Source organism: Astatotilapia calliptera, chromosome 14 (assembly GCF_900246225.1).
Source record: "Astatotilapia calliptera chromosome 14, fAstCal1.2, whole genome shotgun sequence".
Classification (NCBI taxonomy): domain Eukaryota; kingdom Metazoa; phylum Chordata; class Actinopteri; order Cichliformes; family Cichlidae; genus Astatotilapia; species Astatotilapia calliptera.
The window spans coordinates 4381303-4401696 of NC_039315.1; the positions used below are offsets into that span (position 1 = coordinate 4381303).

The 20394-nt window shown below is 44.7% G+C and overlaps 1 protein-coding gene across 3 annotated transcripts; it reads right to left on the minus strand.

The window, feature by feature from the left end:
• Positions 1–95: 95 nt before the first annotated feature.
• rsf1a (remodeling and spacing factor 1a) lies at positions 96–18397 on the minus strand. 3 transcript variants are annotated; one of them, XR_003274387.1, is made up of 19 exons: positions 18019–18397; positions 14116–14207; positions 13906–13998; positions 13615–13820; positions 13403–13527; positions 12513–12620; positions 10864–12184; positions 10529–10730; positions 10223–10435; positions 9382–9486; positions 8304–8383; positions 8119–8167; positions 7661–7767; positions 7186–7250; positions 6623–6797; positions 6313–6545; positions 5450–5647; positions 4182–5201; positions 96–2703 (listed from the first exon to the last, which is right to left on the minus strand). XR_003274387.1 is itself a non-coding variant. In XM_026191485.1 (18 exons), exons 1-18 carry the CDS (start codon positions 18356–18358, stop codon positions 4435–4437), a joined length of 4479 nt encoding a protein of 1492 aa, XP_026047270.1. In that variant the 5' UTR covers positions 18359–18397; the 3' UTR covers positions 96–4434. The 3 variants fall into 3 exon arrangements, 2 of the variants coding, with proteins under 2 accessions (XP_026047270.1, XP_026047271.1); XM_026191485.1 differs by having other exon boundaries at positions 96–5201; XM_026191486.1 differs by having other exon boundaries at positions 96–5201; positions 10529–10706; positions 18019–18396.
• Positions 18398–20394: the final 1997 nt, after the last annotated feature.

Consider the following 20394-nt stretch of genomic DNA (forward strand, 5'->3'; position numbering starts at 1 on the left):
TTCATCTGGGAAGTGTGGCTATTTTCACTGGAATGAACAAACACGGAAAGCAGAACAGATCCAGGTGAAGGAATGATAATGAGACACGGAGACTGTTTTCGAGGAGATGCCGGGATGTCGGTTTTAATAACTTAGAAAACATTTATGTTACACCAGTACTACGGTAACAGTACAACAGAGAAATGGAAGGAGCCGCAGTCACATCCAGTTTGAACAGTTTAAACAGCTTCGGCGGCCGACACTCAGCACATCGCGTTCAGTGGAATGATTTCAGACTAGAGGCGTAAAAAGCACATTTTAACCTGCCCTTAATGCTAAACAGGTGAGTGGAGGGTCAGCAGAAGCTTTTACTGACACACGGGACTGAAAATTAATATAAACTCAGATCACTGCAGTTCAGCATGGAGGGGATTTTCCAAAACCCACTTTAAATCCAACACAACATGATAATGAGACAAACCGTCCCGCAACACCTGAACAAGCACGGAAAGTACCTGAAAGAATATTTACCAAGAGAGCTGGCGGTGAGCTTCGGCCATGAGTGAAGTATTAACCTCTGTTTTAGGGAACAGAGGTTCTCCAGCAGGAAGCTAAGCCTTTTCTGAAGCTCAGGAACAACAATAACAGTAATATCAGCTTTTAAAAGGATTTTAAAAAAAGACTAAATAAACCATCTGCTCGCATGTGAGAACCTCCCACTGTTTGCATCTTTATTATCTTCAGCTCAGATATTTTGGATTCTTTGACGGTTCATTTAAAAATAAAAATGTCTCAGGCATTTCCCGTCTGACGTATCGGCGTCTGTGCTGTTCAAGAGCATCACTGGACACCGATTATTCTGTGATGTGTTTAAAGCAGAAAAATCAAATCTTTCGTGAACGTCGAAAGCTTCAGACTTTGACCAAGTAAACTCTGTTCATAAAAAGAAGAACCAACAGGAAACTTTATTTTAAAAACATGAAATCTTTTTGTCTTTCCTTCCGTTTCTGCTGCCAGGTCTCTGTAAAGGAACTTTTTGTAAATTCCTGTATTTAAAAATAGTTTCAAACTTTTTTGATTTAACCAAAGCTGAAAGAAAAGAGATGCTGTGACTTTGTCCATTAAAGAGTTTCAGTTCAAGGTGAACTGGGGCTGCACTTTCCTGTAATGCCACTTTTATGCCACAAGTGAGTAAGCGTAACCTTTATTTAACCAGGCAAGTCATTAAGAACAACTTATTTACAACGAAGGCCTGCGGGAGTCAAGTGGACGCGGTGGTTTAAAAAAACCCCCCAAAAACAACAAACAGAAGCACACGTCTGAAAACATCTCAACACAACTGCCAGTAAAACACTGCCCCCTGCTGGTGAAGTTTAGTTACATGTAGCAGAGGGTCATTACAAAAAGCACCTTTAAAGGGTGCCGTTTGTAAAACTGTCAGTTTAGAAATACTAATAAAAGTTAACAGCACAACGTAAAGATGTAACAGCTGCGACGTTAGCCTTGTTCTGAGCCTCTGACTGTAACGTCCAACCTGACAAGAAGTAGCTTTGCTCAGACAGGCGCCTTGTTTTCTGTGAGTCAGTATTAACGCTCAGGTTTGCGTCTGTCATGATGGAAGCGGACTCAGTGGCCTGTGTAGTTTTTACACATCACACCTTAAAAAATATTCAAAGCTGAAATCATGAAATCATCCAATCAGAACCGAATCATCAGGGCTGAATTTATCAAACCACTTAAAGAGAAATGGATAATCTGTATAATGTTACAGAGAGAGGATATCCCTCATATGGTCATCTGTGGCAGAGATGCCCCACCCACATGCCATTCACGATGGGCAGCCAATCAGAAGAAACTTAAAGTGGGCGGGGCAAAGACAGCTCATTTCAGATACTGGAGCTGAACTGAGGCCCAGTGCCAGATGAATACAGATTATTATGAACTTTGAATCATGCAGAACAGGCCCGCTGTGAGCCATCAGCCATTTATAAGGTCTCAAAGCAGATTCATCGTGATGGCTGTGAGGAAACAATAATATACTAATGCATAAAAAAACAAACATGTTGACTGGGTTTGTACTTTTCCATGTATTTCCTCCTGTTGATATAATTATGCATTATAACTATATTACACTGAATTATATTTAGTATTTGAGTAAAATTAAATGATTTTAAAGTATCCAAAAACAGCTGCTCTAAACGTTTTTACACCTCTAAGAGCATTTTGAGGTGAACTCTGAGTAGTTTGATAAACGCAGGCCTGAAGTTTAATCATCATCTGAACTCTAAAGAAAAACTTTTCAGTGCCAAAAAAAAGTCTCGGTAAGGTCAGCGGAAATGTTTGAGTCCAACTTTTAAAGGTGAGCTTGGTGGAAATTTAAAGATAAATGGAGCCTCTTTTCATTAACAGCAGGTTAAAGCCCTGACAGTGATTCGACTGTGTGCGACGGTTAAACAGAAGCTGACGGAACAAAACTCTGATTAGTGATCGGTGTTCGTTTTCCTCCCCTGAGCCTCGGTCAGAAATGAAGATTTGTTCCTCCTTAAAACGAGGCGTTCAAACTGTTAAAACGCTCCGGAGACGCGGGGCGGGACTGAGCCGTGAGACGGGGTTTTACTGGTGAACGGGCTCCACGCTGCTCTGATGGAACTCCGCTGCGGAAACAAAAACCGCTGGTCGCCGGTCGATCTGCAGGTCGCTCGCAGCAGCATCTCTCCTCCTCTCCTTCGTATAGAAAATATAACACTATATTTTACAAGAGGACTAAGAGAACAGAACGTCTATTATCTTACAAGGAACAGGCAGAGTATGTACAGCGAACGCGCCGGCACGAGGACGAGAGGAAGCCAGACACTTTGGATCCGAAGCGGTGACGTGGAGACGGAGCTCGCTACAGATTCAGAGTCTATATTTACAACAACTTCTAAAAACTTTTCAGCGCCGGCACCTCCGGACGATTAAAAAAGTTCCAGGATCGGTTAAACCCGGTAACAGAAATCTGATTTATTTGGTTCCTCAAAGCCTGGATTAGCACAGTCAGTGTTCACAGACAGCACGAACAGTTTAAGGTAACACAAAATGAAACGGCAGACGTTCCCTCTTCAGTCATAAACTCTCACATTAGGGCAAAAGTCAACTTTTTCTGTTGAGCTTTTAATAAACAGATCACAGAGCAGATGATGCTTTGTGACCTTTAACCCCTGGAGCTCTCCGTCACCCTAACCTCAGGACTTTTTAAAAAAATCCTCCCAAATCCCAGCGGAGGACAAAATCATCACTGCAAAAACTCAGTTTGTACTGAGAGATGTCTTGTTTTGCTGGGTTAGAATGAGGCTCGTGACTGAGGCCTGGCAGGTAAAAGCAAAGAAGAGGAAGGAGGTGAAAATATGAGCTGATTATAGAGGGCGATGAAGGCCGGCGGCCGGCTCACGTCATTCATAGCTGTTTAAGGACCTTTTTCTTTCCTACAAATCTGTGCAAATTAATAACAATGTGAACTGACTGGAGTGAATGATTCAATCGGGAACGCTGAAGGATCGAGACAATCGACCAATCACAGCCGGACATCATGTATCGTCGGTTACACTGAACGTGTAGCCGTGTAGATCTGACCTTAGAGCTGCTTTGAAGAACCAAATTATCTTTGTGGAGCACAAACTGTTTAATCCGACTTTCAGTTTTATCTGAAAGTGTCGGTTTCATGGACCAGCTGCAGGCTCTGATTATTTTTATCTCAAATAATTACATTTTCTGGGGGCATAACAGGCAGCTTTTTTTCAGTAGTGGTGTTTCATTTTTAAATGTCAATATTTAATTTCTAACTTCATTAGAAATTTGAAAAGTTACATTTATTTAGTGTAATTAACTTGGTCGTCCACCTGCAGTTCCTTCGTAGCTCACTGCGGCTCTGCATCCCACACTGAGAATCACTGTTTTATAAAATATCATTAAATAATGATTAACCAGTTTTCTAAATCCTAATATTTATATATAAAAGTTTTGTCCAAGCGACACTTCAAACCCACAAATATTCAGCCTCGAGAGAGTTTTCTCCGACCGTCACCTGATCCAAAGTGCTCGCTTTGATGCCGACGCCCTCCTCGGTGCCGGCTCATTAAGTGCTATGAGAATGATGAAGTGCTTTAAGATGAAATACACGACAGACGAACCGCCGCCCCCAGCTGTGATGGTGTCACACGGACCTGTCGGGTGGACGGTGAGGTGGAGCCATCCTGCTGCCGGGAGGCGTCAGCTCCGCCCGCCTGCCCGCTATAAAAATGGGTAACCATGAGTTTCTGTTCCAGCGTGTAACTGTGGACAATTGCGCTCTAACACAACACGACGGCGAAGAAGAAGAGTGAGGAACGTGAGTCAGAGTGAGATCCGGGCAGTGGGCGGGAGGCTTGAAAAGAAAAAGCAGAACAAAGAAGCGAGCGTTGTGCACGCACACAGCCATCATGACTGCAGACTGTTCTGGACAGAGTCTCGGGAGTCCCTCTGTTCCTCCTCCTCTCCCTCCCCCTCCTCCGGATGTGAGGGACCGTTGTGCCTGCCCTGCCTGCCCGACCCTGCAGCGTCTCTGGGCTCTGGGCCTCTGGAGGTCCGATGTCCGTTTGGCGGAGACAGGCTGCGGCCCCTCGCCTTTTCCTGAGCGTCGCTGTCAGCTCTCCTCTCCCCCGTTGAAGATCTTTTGGTCACCGTCTTCTGTCTCCCATCCTCGTCGTCCTCGTCCTCCTCGTCCTCCTCTTCATCGTCATCTGAGTCGATGCGGTTCAGTCTTTTGCGGACCGGACGATCCTCCTCCGATGATGACTCAGAATACGAGTCGTCGTCCTCCTCGCCCTCCTCCTCCTCCTCGTCCGTCGAAGGCCGCCGTTTCTTCAGCATCTGGGCGAGCCGTTTGCGCCGCTGCTGCGACAGGATCTCTCTCCTCTTCCCCCTCCCCATCTTCTCCAGGTCCTCCTCTTCCTCTCTGTGTGTTCTCTTTAACCTCCTCCGCTTGTCTCTCTCCTCCTCGGCCTCCTCTTCCTCCTGCAGTCTCCTCTTCAGCCGCCTCCTTCTCTCTCCCCCGTCCTCTTCGTACCTCCTCCTCCTCTTGTCTCTCGTCCTCCTTGTCCGGAAGTCTTCCTCATGTCTCCTCCTCCTGTTCACTCTCCTCCTCTGGTCATCCTCCTCCTCGTCTTCATAATCGTCCTCCTCTGAATCTCTGGAAGAAGCCGACACTGAAGGAAAAAAAGACAGAAAAAGTCATTATGAACAAAAATCAATGACTCCTAAAATCAACAAAAGGTAAACATTTGCTTATTGATAGTTATGATACTACCACCTGCTGACTTACTGATGGATAAAGTAAGATATATGACATTTTTTCCCCATTATGGAGATAAATCTGGAAAACATCGAGCAGATTTCTCCTTAAGGGCGACTGAGCTGATTAAAACTCGTCCTTTACGCTCTGATGGTGACTGACCGTCGCTGTAGTCGCTGGAGAGACGCTCCTTGCGAGGCCTGCCGTGGCGCTTCACCTTGTCCTTGTTGGCGGAGGCTCGCGAGTCGTCCGACGACTCCGACGTTTCACGGTAGTTGACTTGTTGGCGCTGGCCCCGCCTCAGGCCCCGCCTTTTTTTGTCACTGTTGCTGTCCGTCATGTCGCTGAACTGATCCGAGTCTGAGAGACCAACAACCAACAAGTGAACTAGTTATCAGTCAGCACTGAGACACCTTTCCATCTGTCTCCCTCTCACTCACACACATGTAATCTGTTCCTATCTGAACCTCCCCGGCTCTCCCCGCAGATCACAGTCCACAGAAACTCCGCTGACAGATGAGGTCAGGCAGAACTACTCAGAGCCGACCCCCGATGTAATCCCACCTCCACCTTTAAACCATCCGTCGCTCCCACTGCACACCTGACCACTGCCTCTCTGTACTTGTGCATGTTCTGCATCACCCTCACTTTGCTCTTGGCTTCCTCATGCAGCAGCACAGCTTCTCGCCATCATCTGTTTTCTCCAGATCAACAAAGACACAGCGCAGCTGCTTCTGAGCTTCTCTAAACTTCTCCATCAACACCCTGAAAGCAAACATTACATCTGCAGAGCTCTTTCTCAGCATGAAGCCAAACTGCTGCTCACTGCCTGCCTGTCTCACATCTCCCCTGTTCTGGAAAGTAGAGGACTCCAGGATTGTGTTAAATGTGTCGTTATAATTAACTATATTTATAGTTTTCTGATAATTGTCTTAATATTTATTTAATCTACTGTTAAACTTCTTTATTCCACTAAATACACACAACTCAGTCTGTAATAAAATCAATCAATCTTGCCGTCTCACCCATCTCTTCCTCGCTTTCCTCCTCTTCCTCGTCGGAGGAGCGTCTCCGCCGCCGTCTCAGCCGCTTCCTGCCCCGCCCACGGCTCCTGCCGGGTCTGTGTTTAACCACTCCTCTCAGCGCCTGTCTGGGGCGAGTTTTGCTATCCCAGCTGCCGGCATCACTGCCCGCGTCTTCGTCTTCCTCCTCTTCATCGTCGTCTGCTCCGGATGCGCCGAAATCTTCGTCCTCTGAGCTGTTGAGAGGAAGAGGGGGATAAATAAGCCGGCAAACAAGATGAGTGAGAAATCTGGAGAGAACCCGCTGTGTCACCTGTTGCTGAGCATGAACTCGTCTTCGCTCTCCGCCGCCGTGCTGTCGCTCTCCAGGTCGTTCAGTCTCCGCTTCTTCCTGTTCCGTGCAGCGTGAGTCTGGCTTCTAATTGGCCGCTGACTCTCCTTCCCGTCCTCTGACAGGCTGGTGGGGAGGTCTTTGCCCCGCCCCGCTCCTGAAGCGAGAATAATGCACGTGAGTGCTGAAAAATCGACTTTGGGTGAAAGTAAATGAAAGCAGACCGGATGTTCTCATTTATTTCATCTGTTCATCCTCAGTGCACCCCCTCAGCTCTTCCTGTCTCAAACAAGCTCCTCCCTCTTTAAAACTGCTTTTTTATGATTGGCTGCCCCTCATAAACTGCCAGACATGCAGTCTGAAGTATTTGTACATACAGTGATTAAAATAATCCAAAATTTGAAAGTCAAAAGAATAAAACTGTGCTAAGAATGTAAAAGAGAATAACATTCATATGAAGACACTTTGATATATAAACCATGTGAATGAGTATTTAACTGGGATCTAAAAGAAGGCCTTACTGGGCCTGCAGTTCCTCCACTCACCTCCACAGAGGTCCCTGAAGTCCTCCTCTATGGCCTCATCAATGGCATCATCAAAGTCATCAAACCTGGAACAAAACAGCTGATTGAAGCCTCTTTCTGTCATTTCACTTTTTCCCCCCACGTGTGCGGGTCATTAAATCATCCTGCAGGCAGCGTTATAAGAGCCTGGTGGCTTGCAGAGGTCAGCAGCCAGAAGCATAACCCTTCCACCCATCACCAGAACTCACAGACACACACGAAGGTGTCGTCTTCGTGGCTTCTGCTCATTGGAACGATGCATAAATACAGCCACCATATTGCCTCCCAATTAATGTAAATCAATGACGGCAGAATTTTCAGCCGGTTTATGTTGATAAACTGAACTAAAAGTAGTTCTAAGATTTTCTATGTTTTTTTTAAATATTATACTTCAACAACTGAGAGTCAACTGTAAAAACCTCCTCCAGCACCTTGAACACCCCCAGGCGACACCCACCTGTAGCTGATGTGCTTCCTGGTCCTGGTTGATCGCCTTCCGAGGTTTTTGCTCTTTTTGGAATCCTTCTTCTTCGCAGACTTCTCCTCTTCCTCCTCATCTCCCTCCTAGGATACCAAACAACATTCTTTTAAATGCTCCACAGTAAAATCTAAACTTCTACAGATTTAAGATGCAGAAGATGAAACACAGTGTTTATGTGAAAGCAGGAGAAAACAGCGACACTGGAGCTAGAAGCCGTGTTTGTTGCATGTTGATTGTGCCTCACATACCTTAGTAACAGCTTTGATTGTTACATTTGTTTTTTGGCACTTTTGATTTTTTTTTTCAAACATTTCAGTGAAGAGAAAAATTCTAACAAATGCAGATATTTAATTTCCATAGTCTGAGGCAAAAGGAAGTGGGCGGAGCATCATTCCAATGAAGTGACGAAGAGGCCGTGCTCTTCATGTACTCACAGGGATGATGTTCTCCACACTGATTCCTACGTACACCAGCCGTTCCCTCCTGACAGATAAGAACAGAGAAGCTGTGTCAAACTTTTAATGCTGATCGCAGCATTTTCATCCAAATGTGTGTGTGTGTGTGTGTGTGTGTGTGTGTGTGTGTGTGTGTGTGTGTGTGTGTGTGTGTGTGTGTGTACCTTCTCTCTGCTCTCTCCTTTTTCTTCAGAGCGCTGTCCAGATTCTGCAGTTGTTCCTCCAGTTTCTCACACAGCAATTTCTGAACAGAGGAAAAACAAACCACCGCAGCTCTGTCACTCTGTGATCTATAAATTATACACTGATGTCGACTCATCTTCCTCACCTCCCTTTTAAACTGTTTACACAGTAAGCCAAGCAGATGGGCTGGTCTAAGTGAAACTACTATGCTTTTACATATTTTCTGGCAAGCATACACCATTATGACAGATACTCATAACAAACGTGGACCCAGTGTCAAATAAAAAGCTTCAGCCTGCTTTAAATGCTTTGTTCCAGACAGTTTTTTCTACACTTGGATCTGTATGATGTCAGCAAACACGGATCCTCCTTATATGGTTCACAGCTCAGGATGTGACCATGGAAGCTCTGTTTACGAGGGCCAGCCAATCGAAACAAAGTCTCAAAGTGGGTGGAGTTAAAAGGGCTTGTTTCATGGGGCCGTTACGATCGCCACATCTGCTGGTGCAAACTGACTGATGCCATTTTAGCCTCTTTATTTCTGTGATCTGCTGCGTTGTGCCGACGCCGGGTTGAAGACACGAGTGTTAATGACACAGAAGCTCAGCGAGTCTCAGGTTACAATGAGGGAGGTTTCTTTTCTTCCAGTTTTAATTCTTCTCCTCTTTTACAAAAGCTGATCTGGAGCTTTTGTCTGAGTGGTGAACAACACAGTGAGTACTCGCACCCCAGCACTGGTAAACTGGTATGTAGCTGCCACAGTCAGCATACAGAGTGACCAGTGTGGCAGGCATACTGAGGCCCTCAGTGTGAGGATGAATTAAGGAGAATTATTTCAAACTGTGACTCATGCAAAGCTACACTGGAAGGATCCAGGCTTTTGTTAACTGGGAACTTGTTAATGTGGCGTTTATACTCACTCTTCGTGAGCAAGCATCAAGTATCAGTACAAAACTGCTTCCTCCTGTCAGTTATCTGAACCATAAACAGGACTTTGGGAGTTATATTCTCATCAGCAGACATGACGGAATCAGTCCATCCTCTCAGTGTCACACTTACATGTTGGCAGGGGGGACAGAACCACTCTCCATCAGGGATCAACATGAGAGGCGGCCGCAGACAGGCAGTGTGGTATCCACTGTCACAGGAGTCACACAGCAGGATCTAAGGACAGGCACACACACACATTAAACTCCACACAAACCAGCAGAGATGACAGCTTCTAACATTTATGGTTTTATTCAGAGAAAGTTATCAAACATCTGCTTTGCAGCCTCTGAGTTTCTGTTCGTGTCTCTGTGATTTAGACATTATTACAGAATTCTTTCAGAGTGCAGCTGGAACTGGTGACAGTTTACAAACAACACAATAAAAAATGAAAAGGTTTCAGCAGCATTTTAGGTTCTGCACAAAACTATATACTCAAAGTAAAGAGACACAGACCCTCGAATTATTTTTAGAAATGACTTTAAGGAAACACGATGCATGATGGTGAAAATGCTCAAGTTGGAGTTTGATAACGGGGCGTCACAAACTAATGAGTGACGTCATTCTGGCTACAACCATCTGGTCTGCTGACCACACCCCCATTGACCTGCTTCTAAAACTGCCTCCATCCTCCAAAAAAAACAAAAAAAAAAGACTTGCAGAAGATTTTGGGATGTTGGATTTCCTCCCACTCAGACTCCTGAGCATTAAGTCAGGATTATACTCCCACACACGTGTGCACACAGACCGCAGACACCTTAAACAAGTGTCTTCTAGTGTCAGCACAGCCTGGAGGATGAGCTCTCACGTTTATGTTCTCATGATGAGTTCAAGTCATGAGGACTAAAGCAGAACCGGGCGCAGCGTCCAGACATCTCTGTATCTGTAAGCACTCACGCGAGCGCACACTCACCAGTTCGGGGTGGTTGGGCAGGCAGCAGTGAGTGCAGGCGTCCTCGCTGGGAATCTCCTCGGATTTATACGATTCCTCCTCTGAGTCGCTCCCTCCTTCGCTCTCCTCCTCTCCCCGTTTCCTCCCCCTGTCCTCCACCTCCCCTCCCTCATTAAGTTTGCGTCTCTTTGTGCGTATGTTTGACCACCGGGGGCGCCGGTGCCTTCGTTTACCCTGGAAGTACAGAAAGCCAGAGGGAGAACGAGATGGTCACAGAGACGAAGAAAAAGAGCAACAAGGTAAAAATGACCTGACAGGAACTGTTACCCTTCGCTTCCTTATCTGCTCGACGGGTTCAGTTTTTTTGTCTTTCTTCGTAGCTGAGCTCTGCTCCTCTTCATCCTCTTCATCCTCATCCTCCTCCTCTTCTTCCCTCGTTCTGGTGGGTAGTGCATGTTTTTTCTGTGGGTTCTTCTTCTGGCTCTCAGCCACCTTCGAGCTTGGCCTGCAGGTTGGCAAAGCAGATGATCTTCAAGAAAAGAGGTTTAGATGGGATGAATTTATCGTCACAATCAAACCGACTGCAGCTGAGAATAATGGACAAAAATAAACAAACATTACTGTGTAATCCCCCAGCTTCGTGGATTTTACTGAACACATACCTGCAGATCCTCGCAGACCTCCTCAGCGGCCTCCCTTCCTCTTGCGTCTCCAGCTCCCTCCCTTTCTCCTCCTCCTTCATCGCCTTCCCCTTCAGCTTGTTTCTCCGGTGGGGAGGAATCTTGATCTTTAGCCTGATTCCTTCCTTCTGGAGCTCAGAGGAGGCTTCCTCCAGCAGTCCCTGCCGCTCCTCCGAGGCCTTTGCCTTTTTCTGCTCTGCTAACCCACCGTTGACGCCCTCCTCCTGGTCGTCCTTTTTATCCTGTTGGTCCAGTTTCGGAGGTGAAACAGAGCTTCCCGATTCTGCCTCCGCTTGTACTAAAGTTCTTTCATTCTTCACTCGGTCGTCTTTTTTTAATCCCTCTGCCACACTGAGCACAGACACCTCCCTGCTCCTCTCCTCCCTCTCATCATCCTGCCCAGTTTTCTTCTCCTTGTCCAGCTCGTCTGTGGTGTTTTTACCCTCATTTTCTGCTGTCTGCCTCTTGGGTTCCTCTGCATTCTCAGACAGCGAGGAAACACCAACAGAGTCCATTTTTGTGGGTGCCGGAGCCTCCGTTAGTGCATGAGGAGGAAGAGGAGGAGGGGGAGGAGAAGAAGTGGCAGCTCCCGCTGGTGTCTCCCCTTCTGTAAGGCCCTTCCTCACCAACACTGACTGCCGGCTCCCTTCACGTTGTTCCTCCGCTGCTCTCAAGTCCCGGAGGTCTGAATTTGGCCCGTTTTGTTCCTGCTGCTTGGCACCGGGCGCTCTGTGACGCTCAGATGGGCTGCGGATGACTCCTACGTGACCCACCACCTGACCTACTACCCCATTTTGCCCATCTTTGTGCGGCAGCAGCAAAGCTCTCCCATTGGTGAGTTCCAGCCTTGATGCGCTGACGACCAGATGCGGCTGCGAGGCAGATGAACCACCAGGGGGCACTAAAGAGTTAGACAGCTTGGCCTCCCTTCCGTGACCGTCCTTGGCGTGGATCACTGACGGGTTACAGACAATAATACTGCTGCTGTTGGTCTTGTTCAGGTGATTGCTGTGGAAGCTTTCTGCCAGCTTGAGCTCCCTCTTCTTCAGTGGTATCTTGGCCTGCTGGCTGCTCCTGACGACCGCTCGCTCCGCTTCCTCTTCCTGTTTAGCCACGGGCGCCATGACAACAGACACTGTGTTCCTGGGGGCGTCGGCGTCCCTCGATTCTGATTTGATGACTGTGGTGATGGTGCTCACGCGGTTATCAAAGACAGACGGTTTGAGGAGCGTCTTCTCCTCCTTCACCTCAGCATCAGCGTTTTCCTGCTTGATGGGCGGCGGTGTGAGCTCCTCCTTCACCTCTGCAGAAAGAAAAAAGGTTTTAAAGATGCACGCAGTTAGGTTGGTTAGGTAAATTGGCGACTGGCGACCTGTCCAGGGTGCACCCTGTCTCTCGCCCTATGGTAGCTGGGATAAACTCCAGCCTCCCCGCAACCCTGACAAGGATAAGCGGAAGACGATGGATGGATGGATGCAACTCATTTTGATTCTTCAGTCTCTTTCGGGTTGCTCGTATTTTGTTTTGGTCATTTTGTATGTCCTTGTTGGGCATTTAGTGTGTCCTTTTAATGGTTTTGCTAGTTTTGGATAGTGGATGGAAACCTGAGGCAGTTTCGTTCACCTACATACCTGGCCTGGTTTGTTTTTCTCTGTTTTGAGGGTCAACCTTCTTGCTGTCAGCGTAGTCCTCTGAAGTCTTTGAGGCCTCAGGGTTGGTGCTTCTGATCGTCTCATCCCCTGCATCAATATGAAAAAAATACAATAGTTTGAATCAAACGTTTGTTTATTATAAAGGACAGAAAAAATCTCAACAATTTTTGCCGTTAAAATTGCTTCTGTAGGGTCAAATAATAATTTTTTTTTTTTTTTGTGGTGAGATGCGGGATTTTATACATTTTTAGACAAAGATCAGCTGCTGTGGACTCAGATTATTTGTTTTGACCTGTATTAGTTGGATTTGAGATTACTCAGTATAATTTTTGCCTCAATGGAAGTTATCGTTTCGCTGTTGTTAAATCAGGAATCTCTCAGGTTTTGGTTGCATGTTTTTTTAGACATGAAGTGTAACCTTCAAATGATTTTGAAGGTTTACTCCATTTAAACTATACGGTTATTACTACCATGCATTTACAAATCCTCTGTTATCCAATTGTGGCTCAAGAGTTGGGAGTTCGCCTTGTAATCGGAAGGTTGCCGGTTCGAGCCCCGGCTTGGACAGTCTCGGTCGTTGTGTCCTTGGGCAAGACACTTCACCCGTTGCCTACTGGTGGTGGTCAGAGGGCCCGGTGGTGCCAGTGTCCAGCAGCCTCGCCTCTGTCAGTGCGCCCCAGGGTGGCTGTGGCTACAATGTAGCTTGCCATCACCAGTGTGTGAATGTGTGTGTGAATGGGTGGATGACTGGATATGTAAAGCGCTTTATGTAAAGCGACTAGTAAAGCGCTATATAAATACAAGCCATTTACCATTTACTCTGTGCACTGATTAAAACTCAACTATATAAACTCAATAATCCAGCGTACCAGCTTCTTTCTGTCCAGGGCTGGCACTCCTGGATCCAGCCTGGTTCTGGTCTCGTTCCTGATTGTGGTTTGGATCAACCTGAGCCTTCAGCAGCTCCAGAGCCTCTGCCAGGTCGTTGCGAGTCCTGAGAGGATGGGCGCACATAAGAGTGTAAGCAGAAAGACAAACATGAGACAACCTACATAACTTTAGCTTGACACAAAAGTACAACCTAACGATGCACTTCCAGGTGGATCCGTCCAGATCGTCCTGCTCCTCCGTGTACAGCCGGATGTTCTGCTCCTGGTCCAGCTGAAGCCAGTACATCAGGCCCTGCCGGTCCCGACCTACAGGCTGCAGACGCATCTTCTCCGGGTCCTCGTCGTTGACCGCCGTTTTGAACTTCAGGTTTTCGTCAAACTGACACTCGCAGAGGTACTGAAGAGTGGAGAACATCAGTGTAGTTAGCGCCTTGTCTGGAGAAGTTTCAGCCTTTTATACAAACTAAAGTAGGGTGTCATACTTTCAGGATGCTGGACTTGCACTCCATGGACATCTCCTGGTAGCCCTTCTGTTCCAGCTCCCATGCCCAGGTGCTATTCAACTCCTGGCAGACCTACAAGAAACAGTGATTCTGTTAGGATCAAGCTTTCAGTTTTAACTGCGTCCCTTTACCCACTGACTGACACGTTACCCTTCCTTCCTGACTCCTGAGCTCATGTCAAACTCTCACCTTAGCCAGGTATTTTTCCCAGCGGTCAGCAGACACAGACCTCCCCAGTTTCCTGAGCAGCTTCACATGGAGCTCCACGAGTGGTTTAGGAACTGGAAAACACAGACAGGGCGATCAGAAACACGACACAGTTCATCGTAATGTTCCAGAACCAGTGTCAACAAACATTCACCCCACTGAAGTGGCCTCGCTGTGTTATTCTGGTATCTGAACCTGATCTCTCACTTCTCTGTGTGCCATTTCTGAGCTCAGTCACTCACAAACTGTCGGATAGTGCTTACATTCTTATGGCATGTTGACAAATTGTTAAATTATTTTATTTCTCAGCAGCCAAAGAAAGTGTTTAACACAAATGTTCCCATTTTTTTATTAAGAGGGTGAAATATGCACTAACCATATCTGCAGAAAAATCCTTTAGACAAATCAAAAGCAAGAAGATTTGTAGTTTATGCTAACAACCAACCACAGCTGAATATCAATCTAAACAGGACCACCTGTAAACTGTGAAAAGACAAAAACAGCTCCTTTGACTGGCATGTACCACTTCAGATGTAGGGGGGGCTTTTTAATTCATTTTTATCAAAAGCTGCGATAAAACCAGGCTCACCCGAACAAATACACTGCTCACTGGGCCAGTTATCATATATGGCAGCTTCATTTTTCTTATCACCTCTGCACAGAAACTCAGTCCAACTAATAAATATTTACTGTGTCACGGGTACAAAATAAATGAGTAAGGCAGCTACTTAGTCGACTAAATGTTTGATTTTCAGGGAATATTTCAGCCAACTGTCAGCCCATCACATCAGTGGGTTAAAAGCCATAAACTGAGATTCTAAATGAAACATTATTACAGTTTTATTTCATTAGTCTGAAGAGTGGCTTGGCTCATTTCACTTCACGTCTTTGTCGTTTGAAACTGTTTAGTTTTTATTAATTTCATTCTTTTTTATTATTGCTGTCAGAGCCATGCTGTATGTTTGTGTCACAGATCCTGCCACCAGTAGGGGGCGCAAGAAAGTTTCAAATAAGGCAGAAGTATTTAATCAGCGAGTTTACCTGAGACAGGTGCTGCAGGAGAGAAAGCACACTTTTTAATGTTTAATTCTTTGAGGTATGCTGAATCACACATTTAAATAAAAAATAAAAGAATGAAGATCTGAAATTGATTGAAGAAGGTAAGCATTAAACTATATTTAAATTATATCTGGATTTAAACTGTGGAAATGCTTCATTCATTTTGGCCATTTCATTTTCATTGCATGCTTGAAAAGATGTCCTGCTGTCACAGTAGGGACCATTTACTTGGTCATTAAAATATGGTAGAGTACTCTTCAGGGACTACATTTAACTGGTTTAATCATCATTACATTACAAATAAAAACACACTCTAAAGGCAGACAACTCACAGACATCCCAGACTCAATAAAACTACCAAGACTCAATCTAAGGATGTTTATTTTTCTTTTTTTTTAGCAATTAAATTTTAGTCAACAGTGATGTTGTTGCTTTATGTCAGCGGTACTAAGTTTAATTAGCACGATTTCTGTAGGGAAAATAAAGAGTTTGCTATTACTATCCCGTTGACCTTTATCTTACTCAAATTCAACTTGGATCCTTTTTTAGTGTTAATGATTAATTTTTTTTAAAATGTGGAATGTGAGTACAGTTACCAGGTTTTCCTCTTTCTGTGGAATTCCACACCATTTTTAATCCCCGGGCCCACTTATTACACTTTATTTAACTATACTAATACTTGTACTTATTCACTGACTTGGTTTTAATTTTCTTAGCTGCTGAAACTGAAGAGTTTTCCAGATCTCAAATAAGTAAAATAATCTTTGTATTATTATATTGAGACAATGACAGGCTCTAGTTTACAAAAGTTAGGTGAGTCTCAGGAGAGATGTTTGGCGTAAAAAGAGAAGCGCAGATCTGTGTGCATCTCAGCTGAAAAACAGAGATGATCAGCAAAAATAACAGCACACTCACATCACACCATAACGACAAACTTTTGCTTCCATTCATGTCTACTGTGTTTGCTTAGCAAACACGATAAGCATGAATGTTCTTCACATTTCAACACTAAACCTGTAAAATCCATAGTTTGCTTATTTTCTATGTTATAAATACTTTATAGTTAAATATATATTTAAATATAGTTAACTGTGTGTGGCTCTAAACATGTTGCTATTAACAGTTTAATATGAATAAATGGTAGGGTAGGTGTAATAACTTCACCTTGTCTGTGAATAATTTGTATTTTTTTCCATTTAACTGAATATGTGAACTTTTAAGAGCACAGTGTCTTTTTGACGTTCTAAGACTGCATTACAAAAATACAAATAACCATATTTTAGCTGCAGTTAAATACAGAATAACATACTATATTAAATTCTAAAACTACCTCTCAGCACTATTACCGTGTCCCACTTTGCCCCACAAAAAATATGCTTTGTCTCACATTTAGTTTGTTGGGTTCTGCTTCTGTTAACCGTTTGTGTAGACTAAATCTATTTATAACTTTATTATGATTATATTATTATCATTATTGTTATTATTATTTGGGAACTCAGAAAAGAATGGGGATTAGGTCAAATCCAGCATTAAGACATATTAAACTGGGCTTTATGGAAGTCCTTAAACGCCTGTGACTCGTTGTGTGGTCTAGTGTGAGGCTTTTACGCAACTCCAAAATTTGGGGGAAATTCCAGTTTTCTCTGTTGGCACGGTAAACTGACAAAAAAAATCCCAGAATCACATTTAGAATTCAGATTAGTAATGGTTATTACTTATTTCAACAAAAATATCAGGGATACATTACTGATGACTACCATGGACATTTTAGTTCTTATGTTTATCTGAACGCTATGGGCTAATTATACGCTAGTAAGCACTAGATCTAACGGTCATTTAAAGTCACCAGCGAAGAAGAAGCGATTTACAAAGCTACTCATTCGACAGATATAATCCTGAAATGGATGTTTATTAAATCCTAACGTGGTGTGTTAAGTGTAGCGGTAAGTCTTCTACTTTTATTAAAAGTTGACGAAATAATTGAAGCTAACTAGTTAGCAATGGCTGGAATCTGCGCCTTCTGCGCATGCGCACATTTAACAGCCTTTCACTAACGGCCAAAAAAATAACATCCAGTGTTTTCAGCTAACGTCGCCGCTGTGCGGTGACAGCGGTCTGAAATAGCCACTAAAGCTGTAATACATACACACAAACAGCACCAATAACCTACTGGACACTGCTGTCAATTCAGCCCGCCTGCCAGTGAGGCAGCCGGTGAAAAATTACACCTGACAGCGCTCCGGAGCGAGCTGGTTGGCTGTGTGTGTGGTCACTGCTGCATCATGGCTCCCACATCAAGTTTAACGTGAGCGGATCAATAGCAACCTCGACACAATCATCGATAACCTGTCACCTGATATCAACTAAAACCCCGCGGGACCCCGGGCCAAATGTCGTGCCCCCGGTCTCTTTCACCTAACTTCAGCACAGAGTCCAAACTGTTAAATTCAGAGCGTCTGCTAGCTCTATGTTAGCACGCCAGTGTTTTCCAGCTGCCCGAACGTTTCCTCGGAAACTGGGGAGTCGGACTCGATTTCTGCGAGGAGAAAAGTGGCTCTAACCGGGACCCGAAAAAACGCCACAGCCGATCTGAGCTGCCTAAACTCTCGGTGTGATGCTGTCCTGCTGGGCCATAGACACACACACAGGCGCACACACTCCAGTTTTCGTCATCTTCATCGCGACCGTGACGAGGATGGTGATGGTGGTTGTTGTGGTGGTGTTGGCCCCCTTCTTTGGCTTCAAGTGTCGCAGCTTTCCAGCACTTCTTCGCCCCACCGCCACCACCACCACCACCACCAACACTACCATCAACCGGGCTCTCACCTGTAGTCGTGTCCCGTAGATATCTCTCCATTTGCGGGAAAGTCATCTCGGGCAGATCCAGCGCCGCTCCGTACCGCTCCAGGAACGAGCAGACCTCCGCGAAGCTCGGGCAGAGCGGCGGGCCGGAGCTCCTCAACACCGCCGGAGCAGCCATCTTTCCAGGCGGAGAGAAACAGGAGGGGAGGGCTCGGCTCGCTGCTGGGATGCGACTGTGTGCGAATGAAATGAATGGAGGGAGCGAAGCGTCGACCGGCGTCAGGCTGCGCGGAGGGAGAGCGCGGAGCTTCCGGTCCAGACTTTCACAATAAAACATCCAGGTTATGAAACAGACAAAATACATACTTGTCTGAAAGGTTTGAACTTATTCTGTCCCAGGGCCAAAATATCAAACACAATTTACAATAAAACCACGTTGAGAATCTAAATAAAACGAAACATGGTACAGAGTTGCACTGTTACATTAAAAGACACAAAACGAGGAGTTCTGTTAAAAAGAAAATAGCAAAGAGGTCAAATAAAGAGATGGATGAATAAAATGTTAATATGATACAACAGGGCGTTTAATAATTAGAAATCTTAACAAATAGAAGCAGGTGTGGTATGAGGTGATAGAGATTTCTGCCCCCTGGCAGCAGAGCCGAAGTTTCTCCAGGAAGAGGATTATTCATTTATCATTTATAGCGGTTCATGATCTCAGTGTCTACAGTTTACTAAAACTAAAAAGCAGGAATGAAAAACATTTTTTTAACTTGCTGAATTTAAAAAGAAAAAATGACTGCAGTGAAAGTGAAGTGAACCGTAACACCAACAAAAGAATATAAAAGAAAAGAAAACACACAGGAAATGTATTTTGTTTTAGTCTGTGTCAAATTTATCAAACAAAATTAAGCCCGAGAAGGGGGATACATGTGTGTTTGAGACAGATGTGGGTCTCTATTTACATCATCTGTTCCATTCACATCTGGCATCTGACTCATGTTATGACTGAAGAAATAATAAAACGGAAGAGTGATGACGTCGCTCCAGAAAGCGATACTAAGCTGAGAAACAGAACAAAACAAATCTCCAAAAAAGTTGATTGTGTTCATCTGGACGTAGCGTTTTGTGGGAGAAACGTTTCGTCACTCATCCAGGTAACTTCAGTCTCAGCTGACTGCAGGTTTCCCCAAACTTATAAACAGTACATTTGCATAATGACTGAAACCAGCCCACTGAAGGAACAATGGGCTGGGAGGTCAGTTCCTTAATCTTAATTATGCAAATTCTCATGACCTTTGATCAACAACCACTGACCAAAACCCACCGATCAAAGACCACTGATTTTCACTATCCTACCCTGGAACACCACCAAGCCATTGGTTCCGATATGTGGATGACACCTGGGTGAAAATCAAATCTCAGGACGTACCACAATTCACGGATCACATAAACTCGGTGGACCGACACATCAAATTCACCAGGGAGGATATGAAAAGTGGCAGGTTAGCCTTCTTAGACTGTGAGATTTCCATCAGTAATGGGGGACATCTAAAAGCTGACGTGTACCGTAAACCTACACATACGGATCAGTATCTAAGGTTTGACTCATCATCCACTGGAGCACAAACTGGGTGTCATCAGGACGCTACAACACCGAGCGAACACCATCCCCACAGACACAGCGGCCAGAGAGGCAGAAGAACAGCACATCAAGAAGGCCCTGAGTAAATGTGGTTATCCCAGCTGGACTTTTGTCAAAGCTGGGAAGGCGCCTAAAGAAAGCTCCAGCCGATCCACGAGAGAAGGACAACCGCTGCCCAAGTGAAAACCTGTAGTGATCCCATACGTGTCAGGAGTATCGGAGCAGTTGAGACACATTTTTTCTAAACACCGGGTCTCTGTGGCTTTTAAACCCCAAAACACGCTGCGCCAAAAATTGGTCCACCCCAAGGAACAGAATCAACTTTTTGGAGATTTACTTCCCTGGATGATTGAGAATGCATCAAGAAAAACAAAACAAAACAAAAAAATCTATTTAAAAAATACAAAAACAATAACTCATACCCATTTTGATGAACCAGCTTCTTATTTGCACACCTTGGGAACATATTGGCCACTTTATGATCTCAAAGCACCCACACAACCTCATGATTGCTGTGCTTATGTTTTAAAATCTTAATATGCTTTATTCTGTTTATTTTGCATTGTTGAATTTCAGATTCCAATAAATTATAATCGTATTATTACTAAATATGTGTATTTAAATTATTATTTTATTATTGTTTACCTTAGTAAGGTCAATGTCTTGATACGTTACATTGTATTGCACTAAGCTATTTTAAAAAATCGGTTTCCTGTGTGGTTTTAGGACTTTTCCACCTTTTGGGATTAATAAAG

What these genes read in the sequence shown, in the direction of transcription:
- rsf1a (XM_026191485.1), bottom strand. Translation starts at nt 18,358, where the DNA reads ATGTATTTTGTCTGTTTCATAACCTGGATGTTTTATTGTGAAAGTCTG. An exon ending in AGAAAAACAAACCAGGCCAG is followed by an intron (nt 12,185 to 12,512) that starts GTATGTAGGTGA and finishes TTCTTTCTGCAG; the next exon opens with AGGTGAAGGAGGAGCTCACA. An exon ending in GGAAAGCGAGGAAGAGATGG is followed by an intron (nt 5,648 to 6,312) that starts GTGAGACGGCAA and finishes TTGGTCTCTCAG; the next exon opens with ACTCGGATCAGTTCAGCGAC.